The 9,982-nt window shown below is 30.9% G+C and overlaps 1 protein-coding gene across 1 annotated transcript; it reads left to right on the top strand.

The window, feature by feature from the left end:
- Positions 1-645: 645 nt before the first annotated feature.
- LOC143225369 (uncharacterized) lies at positions 646-9,239 on the top strand. The gene is made up of 5 exons (XM_076454633.1): positions 646-803; positions 3,613-3,754; positions 5,117-5,262; positions 7,201-7,336; positions 8,768-9,239. The coding sequence occupies exons 1-5, from the start codon at positions 776-778 to the stop codon at positions 8,979-8,981; spliced, it is 666 nt and encodes a 221-aa protein (XP_076310748.1). The 5' UTR covers positions 646-775; the 3' UTR covers positions 8,982-9,239.
- The last annotated feature ends 743 nt before the right edge of the window (positions 9,240-9,982 follow it).

Genomic DNA, 9,982 nt, shown 5'->3' on the forward strand with positions numbered 1-9,982 from the left:
AGTTAAAAGAAAGAAGAGAAATAATTGGCGCCGATTAAGTCACGTGACGTTGTGGAAATTACTGTTCGCTAAATAGAACCGAAAAACTTTAAAGACACTATGCAGAATATTGGAAACTATACGTCATTATAGATCTGATTACCTAACAAAACGAAGTGTTTAGGCTTGAAATGCGTTTGTTTCATTTCGCGTGGATGATTCACCAGTCATTCGAAACGATTTGTGTTTATTTACATTTCTAATTTTTTCAAGGACTTACGATATTAAAACAACATCCAAGAGTAAAACATGAAACAAACAAAGTCAGTTATTAACAAACAAACAAACTTATCTTTGTTCAATCTTTACAAACTATTACACTGCCAGAAAACAATTACATTTATTTCGAAAGTTAGATTTCTACTGCATCAATTATTTTCATTATCTTGTTTCAGGTTTGGTTTAATTATTTATATACTTCTAGTATGAATCCAAGGACAAAAGTCTTATTTTCGTTTTCAAAACTTGATTTATCAAGGATATAAACTAAAAGAGTCAAAATAAAATCAAAAACGGCTCATGTTGCGTGAAATTGAAATGTTATCTTTACTTTCAAACAAGTTAGCCAGTTCACGTGACCGTCAAGCTCCAACATTTGTTCTAAGGGAACAGAAAGTAACGATGCCCAAGTATGGTCAGATACAGAAGTGTTCATATCGTGCCAAGACTATATAAGGAAAGTGTTCGTACCTAAAGAGGTATTGTTCTATGGTGTATCTCACACTGATCCAGCGATATGTGGTCATTTATCTTCTTCTTAATGGGTATGTTCAATTCTTTCTCTTCTTCTAACCCCACTTCTAGAATATTCCTTTTTTCACATAAATGTTGTTGTTAAACTTAGTTACCAACATTTTCTTAAATCTTATACTGGTACACATACTACATGTATTCAGTTTATCCTTTATAATTTCGAGACATTTTCGCTTTTATTACTTTCATAGATATTCATACTTCCATTAGACTTCTATGCTTAACGTTCTCTTTTTTCAGACTCACTCAATAATTTTCCTTTTGTACTCTGTTAATATTTTATTTATATTTAGTATTCTTTTTAAAAACCATAATTTTCAGATATATCAACAACTGAAACTTGTTATTTGGTATTAAGTTAAAGTACTTCTTTTTTACTGTGACGTTTTAAATGTCGGTTTAAAAAAAACAATAAGAGAACAAATAACAACTTTAAACCTTTTAAGCTTTTTAGATATAATTGATAATTTTAGAAGTTCTACATCTAAGACTTTAAATTACTACGTTTACATGTTGACCACTGGCTCACCATTTACGAGGATAGCATATAATGTTTCAAATCGAATTTCAGTACCCGATGTGGGCAAGTCACAGATAGCTCATTTGTGTGGTTTTGTGTTTAAAAACAAAATACACGACTGAAAAGTATCCCTTAGAGGTAGTTTTTAACTATTAATGTCTGGGCATTGGAGAGTTATTTACATATATAAAGCGCAAAAATATATTTGTCTATTTGTCCTTTATCTAATTACTCCTATGTTGGTTAAAAATTTCAACCAAACTTTGTGTGATGATAGATTGGAGATAGGGCCCTGTCAATGGTAGTTCACAATCCCCCAATCCCTTATTATTGCTGTTATTGATCATTTAGCATATTTGATGTAAGTTAGCTTTAACTACATTAATAGATAGCGCCATGTCCTTACATAATTATTATTATATTTTCTATAATACAACACCCACTAAGTATGGGTGGGGGAAGATCACACAAATGTCTGGAGCACTCACTAAGAAGGAATGTAAAGAATTAAAAATTATTACTACGTAAATTCAGTTGACGTTTCTAGTCCATCAAGTGTTTCTTCAGTTATATCAACTGTTCCTTCAGTTATACCAACTTCTTACATTAACCAGTAACGTTTCAACTTCATCCATTAGACATTTCTACGGTCAACATCTGTCAGTTAATTAATCACATTAAACACTGTGAAAGGTCGTTAAGAGCTGGGTGTAGAAAGCGAGTAGCAGAAAGCAACTCTACCGCACCGCTATTGCTAATACCTCTTGCTACAAAGTTCCTCTGACCATCACACAGTGTTTACCATGTTTTAAGTATATACGTATTGAGTTATTAAAACCTATACAAAGCATTTAGTAAGGTAATAATGAACAGTGTAATAATATTGTAAAAATTTGCTATATTGAACATAAATTGTGTGAAAGATAGAAATTGTATCTTACTTATTATAGGATTCACTGAAATATTTATCTGAGTTCATAACCCGAACAAAGGACAGGTTCATCAGCTGGTGTCTGTATAAATTATAAAACGTTTATCCTATGTACAAGTGTTTGTTTTGTTATATTTGGTTAAGCTCTTCTGAATTAATTATCTGCTGTGCAATAGATGATTACTTTACAGTTACTTCGAGCCTTCCCTGCTCATAACTCGAAAACCTTAACATCTGCGAATATACACAAATTATGAGTAACGTGTTTGAAGTTTCCGTCTGTCACGTTACCTAGTAGTTTGTCTTGTAATTATTTTCAGGTCTTTAGTTAAAACAGCCAGGAAATTTTACATATTTCAAGTAACAAAAACTTAACTCTATTGGTAGGCTGAATTACTGTATCACTAAAAAAATACACCTTTGAATTTATAAAATTATATTTATATATCTATTTTCGATATTATTGATTAATATCGCAACTATTTCCAGAAGAGAACTTAACGTTCCGTCATTTTCCAAATATCATGAAACGTAATTTTTATAAAAATAGTCACCCACCCTTAGTATCTCTAAAGTGTTTGTATCAAATGCTATTTTGGCTGCTACTTCAATAAATAACTGATCAGCTACTGATCGTTGTATGTAAAGACAGACCAATATTCAGAGAATCTTGGGAAATTGTTTCAAATGTCAACTAAACCCAATAAGAGATAGTCATTTATAATGTAGATAAATCCGGATAAAACTCACTTTATACAGTACATAATAGCACTGAAAACATCTGTTTATAACCAGATACACAGTACTTATCAGTAGCGAAAATATCGAAAATCTAAATTTATTCAGTACGTAATAGAGTTGATAATCTCCATTTATAGCCAAAGCATACAGTACATATCAGTTATGAAAACATAAAAATTCCCGTGTAAAACCCATTTTATACGGTAACTATTAGCAGTGACTAACCCAGTTGAACATTACCGATGTTAAAATGAACAGTGTCCATTGTTTCATTGATGACTTCAACATTAAAATAAATCATCTGTACTTATATATAAAGACACTACTTGGCATAATATTTCAAACGTTATTCCATAGTTTACTGACTGACTGTTTATTAACATCAACTTATCTTTTATACCCTTTATTTCACCAGTATGCAGGAACTTCTACAAACCTAGCATATTAAAACTTGATTTTTCCTTTTACTATTCAAACTGATTTTGGCTTTGTTTTTTTTAATCTAATATTTATGTTACTGTTAAACATGTAAGTTCTCCAAGTGTCTGCACTAATTATTACATCATAATTTTATAATCTACGATTACGTTTCCATATATTCAGAAATAAAGAGAACTATCTGTTTCAGTGGCAGATGCTCACGTTCAGCGGAGAGCTACTGACTCCTGTAATTTGGAAAAGTTTGACCAGTGTGGTGCTGTTATTATGGACTACACGGATGACCCTAGGGTGATATTTACAAATGAAGAAGAGATAAAACAACACTGCGAGTAAGTTAAATAAAGGAGTTAACTAAATCTATATTACACATATCTGTTACCCATACTTATTATTATTTCTTAAATAAATTAGATAATTAAATCTATATTATGCATATATGTGTTACAGATGTTTTCTATTATTTGTTAAATATAGGAGTTAACCTAACCCATATTATATATATATATATTAAAGTTGTTTCTTTTTATCTGTCAAATAAAGAATTAAATAAAACTATATTACACGTATATCTCACAGATATTTGTTATGATTTGTTAAATAAAGGATATAACTAAATCTATATTACATATATATGTTACAGATCTTACTTATTATTTGTTAAATAAGGTATTAACTAAATCTATATTACATGTATATCTCACAGATATTTGTTATGATTTGTTAAATAAAGGAGTTAACTAAATCTATATTACACATATATGTTACCCATACTTATTATTATTTCTTAAATAAATTAGATAATTAAATCTATATTATGCATATATGTGTTACAGATGTTTTCTATTATTTGTTAAATATAGGAGTTAACCTAACCCATATTATATATATATATATTAAAGTTGTTTCTTTTTATCTGTCAAATAAAGAATTAAATAAAACTATATTACATATGTGTGTTACCGATATTTCTTATTGTTTGTTAAATAAAGGATATAACTAAATCTATATTACATATATATGTTACAGATCTTACTTATTATTTGTTAAATAAGGTATTAACTAAATCTATATTACATGTATATCTCACAGATATTTGTTATGATTTGTTAAATAAAGGAGTTAACTAAATCCATATTACATATTTATACGTTACACATGTTTCTTATTTCTTGAATGAAGTAGTTACCTTAATCTATATTACTTATATATAAGATATATATATGTATGTTACATATGTTTCTTCCAATTTCACATAAGGTAAAATTGAAATGAGAATCTGTGATGTAGAGTCCTGTTATTCAACTTGATTGGCCAAACTCCCCGCTGTGGACTTTAGCACGGCTTGTGCTGGCAAACCAAAAATAAAACAAAAACAGTTAGGCCTATTATAACGTTGATTTTAAAAAATATGTATTTTTAATTTATACTTTTACGTGAAACAGTCATAACTGAACAGAAACTAGCACCATCTCCTGAGCCCACTACTGAAACATCTAATGTCTTACCAATCAGCTATCTAAAAGTACAAGCTAATCCAGAGTCTGTTTTGCTTACAAGAATTTTACGTTAAATGTCATTGTAGACAGCATCCTTTCATTGGCTCCTATCAGCATTTAAACCTAATTGTTTTGTGAAATTAACAGATACAGGCTCCTTTACATAGATAATTAAAGTGTGGTTTATTCTTACAGGAAACAATATGAAGCCCAGAAGTGTTTACAAAAGTACACCGAAGATTGTCTTGAAGGAACATCCAAGGAAGCCATGGAAATTTTAACAAGTAGCTTAGAAAACGGGATAAATAAGAGATGTACCAATGACGGAGAACTACGTGCCGGTAAACACCACAAATATTTATAATTTTTTAACAAAATCTACACATTTACGTCTAGGATTTGTGTAATTTTGATTCTTTAAAATATATTTCAACTCTGGACTGCTGTATAAAATTTAAGACAGAGTCTAAAATTAGATTTCAGGAAATTTCCAAAGAACAGTGGAAGGTGAATCGCAGGTAAAACATCAATATTTTATTAATCTTCAAACTAAGTGAAAGTTCTTGAGTTCAATCAATAGTTAATATTTTGTGTTGCCCCTTTTGTTTTAATAACTGTAGACAATATATCAGGCACTGCTGCAACATATTTAATCAAAGTATCCTTAAGGAATTTATTCCAAATGTTTATAATTCATTCTCATAAAGTTTTTTTACAAGTAACTTTTGATTTATCAAGTTTTGATGTATCAAATTCCATATCTGCTCAACTGTATTTAGAATGGGACTCTATCGGTGTCACTGAATGACTCTAACAACTTCTTTCTTAACTAAGCAATTTCTGCAAAGGTTGGAACAGTGTTTGGAGTCATTATAATCAACAGTCCAGTTTTTGTAATTTTAGCAACTTCCAGTCTCTGCAAATGTTTTTTAAACTACTACACGACTAAATATTCCATTATTATTAAGTCTGCTTGATACTGTAGATCTGGACTCTTTTCTGTCATTTGGTCATGGTTGCTTTATCTCATGTTTAAGATCAGTAGCAGTCTTCCTTTTGTCATGAAGGCTACATGAACAAAGATACTTAACAACAGTATCACTGAGTTTAAGTGTTCTGTGTCTTACTTTCCTACTTTCAAATTTACCTATCATGGCTTCACGATCTAATAAGTACCTTGTGTTTGGGGAACATTTCAAGTCTGTAGCAGTTTGGTCGTTATGTTCATTCAAATAGAACCTTTATGACCTGTCCTTGGTACAAGTATATAGAAATCCAAAAGTGAAGTAATCTCATCTTAACTCAACTGTCAACAGTGATCAGTGAAGCATTACCGTAGTATTAAAATTTTTATTATCTAATGTTATGGAAGGATTAACCCATAAAATGAAAAGAATGAATAAATATTCTGTTTCCTAACTCTCTTGCGTAGTACTGAGCTTCAAATACAAGATCGACGGAGATATAACCTTCCAACTGATTACCAAAAAGTTTAATTTTACTAAAATTTTGTTACACGAATGTTTATAAGATCATTCCAGTTAAGTTGAACGTATTTAAATTTATATTAATTTTATTCCTAAAGGTGAACAATAATAGATGGTATATGTTCGGTATTACTATTCTATTTCATCATACTTCAAGAAAATCAAATCCACACAAACTAAATCTTTTATTTTCAGTGGGAAAAAGGTTTTCTTTCTTCTCCATTTTGTTTTTACTTTTTTGCCTTTGTAATAAGTAAACAGAATTAATATTGCTAATTTTGTCCTTGTCCATAATGAATAAAAACTGAACTTCTTTTAAAAAAGCAAATAAAAACGTATTTTCAGCATGTTGTTATATACAAATAGAATGCCATTATTGGGAGCTTACTTCAGTGACACTTCGAGATTTATTATTAGGCTTAACGAATAACTAGCTTAATTTATTCTAAAAGTGTAACATACAGTTCATCACGCTTATTAAACATCTAGTTTAATTTGTTTTAAACATATAACATACTATTCATAAGGTTTAATGACGAACTAGTTTAATTTGTTTTAATCGTTTAAAATATAGTTCATTAGGCTTAACAAAGAAATAGCTTCTTTTATTGTAAACGTGTTAACGTGCAATTTATTAGGCTGAATTTGTTCTAAATCTATCTTCATGAAAATCATTTGGATTATAGCTATGAATATACACAGTTTTGTTTTTATTTTACTTTAATTTAGGTGTTTCCAATCAGATTTGTATTTCCCAGATTTCGATACGATGATCTTTTTTTTTCTGTTTAGACTTCTTGGAGCACGGACCATGTCTTCGAAAAATTTTCAAAGACCGTTATCTCTGTTTAACTCGTCTGATCACTAGAATGTATGACATTCAAAACGGAGGAGTTCCCCAAGAACTATCTGTGATGTCAGCTTGTTGGTAAGTTCTTGAAATAAGACATACTGTGCAAATCTTTGACTTCTCATCTTATTCAAACCAATTATTTAAACTATTTGCGTCTCTTATATAACGATGACGAGGCATCGCTAGAATGGTAATTATTAAATGTTTTAAATAGGCTATTTTTATTCGATTATGAAAATTATTTGATAGAAGTCGTGTAGTAATCCAAATGGTAACTAAAGAGTGAAAACATCACATTAAATTAGTAAGTATGGTCATTTTCTACTGATTACAGTTTTACAATATAAAAGCTATTAGGTTCTAACTTAAATTAATCATACATCAAACAAACCCCTACGTGCTAATTTAAGATAATTAGATTTTAATTAACGAAGCTACCAGGTGCTAAGTTAGGTGTGTGTGTGTTTTCTTATTGCAACGCCACATCGGGCTATCTGCTGAGTCCATCGAGGGGAATCCGACCCCTGATTTCAGCGTTGCAATTCCGTAGACTTACCGCTGGACCAGCGGGGGACGATAAGTTAAGATAATGAGGTTTAAAGTAATAGCAAACAAAGCCACTAGGTGCTAACATAAGTTAATCAGGTTTACTGTTTTTCTCGGTTAGTTAACTCGTAACTGTTCACTATTTTTATTATTGGTTTTCTTTATTTGTTAACATGTGTATTTTATGCACCAGTATCATATTAGTATATTCTGAGTCCATGATGTCAACTAAAATTATTTCCCATCCAAATGGCTCACTAAACACTACTGATTGTTCCTATACAAAATGATTCACCAGTAAGTATGTAGACTGACGTCCCTAAAAAATCTAGTTTTGATATCCGTAGTTGGCAAAACATATATAGCTTATTATGTAGCTTTGTGATTAACAACCAAACCAAATTCCAACACTTACTTCACAACATCATCAGAAGATGGGGCACGTGTCCCCCCCACCCGTTATGCCTTCTGCTAGTTATATTGTTGCCTTAAATATCTACGACTCAAGTAAGAAAGGCAAACGCTTTAAATGAAAAGTGTTTACATTCTAATTTGTAAAATTGAGTAACTTTTATCCTTTTAAGAAATATACAATAACTAATGTATTGTACAGGGTGTTGGAAAGTCACTGCAGTTTTGTAATCATATTTTATTCAGTCTATTTCAAGCCAGCAACTGATAGCGGTGTTTAGAAACAAAATAAGAAGGATCCAGGCCTGTATTGATGCAAACGGGGGTCACTTTCAACATTGTTTATAATTGTCATTCATATTTACTTCCTGTATTCTATATTGAAACATGTCTGTTAATAAATATATAAGTGCACAGTGACTTTCCGAACACCCTGTATAATGTTATCGAAACCATTAAATTATTATTGTGCAAATTTTTTGACATTATATTATCCTAACAAACATATTTTCTTGTTATGTTATCTGTAACATTCTTCTTTTTATTCAGCGCCTGGTTAGACTTTGGCAATTGTTCCCGTAATCTCACAGAGACCTCTTGTGGTGAAAAAGCAGCCAATCTTATTAGGCGTAAAGCTGAGGTATACACCCAGGAGATGTTTGATTTCATCTGTAAAGATTTGTCACCAGAAACCTGTCAGAATATGAAAAAACCAAAGTTTTTAATTTCACCTTTTTGCACCATTCGTAAATATTTTAAATAAACAATTGAACAAAGGTGCTACTAATTCATAAGAAACAAACCTGAATTAGAGCAGAAACAGTGACGAAACGTTTAGGCCTTACATGTTTGTTGCTTGTCACGGGGTTTAAAGAAGGATTTTATGGATTCATTCAAATGTTTTCGTTTTGTTGTGGCTAATATGATTAAAACTTGTATATTAAGTTTACACCAAGTACTCAATTCATGTAAACTGGGCGCAAAAAGAGGTTTCCAATAAACATGTACTTCTTACATAAAATTATTCTAAAGACGTCGTTATGTCATACACGAACTTTGGCATTTGTACATCACTCAGATATGAGACTGAGATCACAATATAAGTTATGGATTTTTATTCATTATAAATATATCTTCTCTGTCCTTTTCATTCTGAATTCAGTATATTCCTACTAATTAAGTTGGATTGTGAGAAAATAACATATGAGAGATGCACCTGATATCTGACACCTAACTAAAAATATACGTTTGACAGCAAAACCTAAACCCAACAAATTCAATAAAGTAATTGTAAAGATTATCAAATAAGAAGCTTATGTACGGCTAAACTGGTCGCCTCACTAGGGTGGGGGCGTCGGAGTGTGGAAATCAAGGTACGCACGCTCTCAGTAGGAATACTCCTTGACGATCGGAGCTCACACGAACTGTTGATATTTACAGGGATTGCCGCCGTAGAGCGGATATTTCCATGGTGTGTCACCAGGGTGAATAATTATGCACAGTGCCGCCAGAAAGCACCATATCCCATCGTTAAATGACGGAATAATGTACTTTGGTTTTACCTCAATAGAAAAATTTCATTCAAGCGATGGCAAAATTTGTATTTTATGGTCTCACTTCATTCAATTTGATACAAGTCTATCAGTACGTATAGTTAAATAATGAAAACAACAAACAGTTCGTTAATAATGGACAATTAGATCGGTTCCGGGCTTCAAAAAAAAAAGAAAAAAAAAAGAGTAGCTCACTACAATCTGGTTATTT

Source organism: Tachypleus tridentatus, chromosome 9 (assembly GCF_004210375.1).
Source record: "Tachypleus tridentatus isolate NWPU-2018 chromosome 9, ASM421037v1, whole genome shotgun sequence".
Taxonomy (NCBI): domain Eukaryota; kingdom Metazoa; phylum Arthropoda; class Merostomata; order Xiphosura; family Limulidae; genus Tachypleus; species Tachypleus tridentatus.

What these genes read in the sequence shown, in the direction of transcription:
- LOC143225369 (XM_076454633.1), top strand. Translation starts at nt 776, where the DNA reads ATGTGGTCATTTATCTTCTTCTTAATGG. An exon ending in TGACGGAGAACTACGTGCCG is followed by an intron (nt 5,263 to 7,200) that starts GTAAACACCACA and finishes TTTTCTGTTTAG; the next exon opens with ACTTCTTGGAGCACGGACCA. An exon ending in TCTGTGATGTCAGCTTGTTG is followed by an intron (nt 7,337 to 8,767) that starts GTAAGTTCTTGA and finishes CTTTTTATTCAG; the next exon opens with CGCCTGGTTAGACTTTGGCA.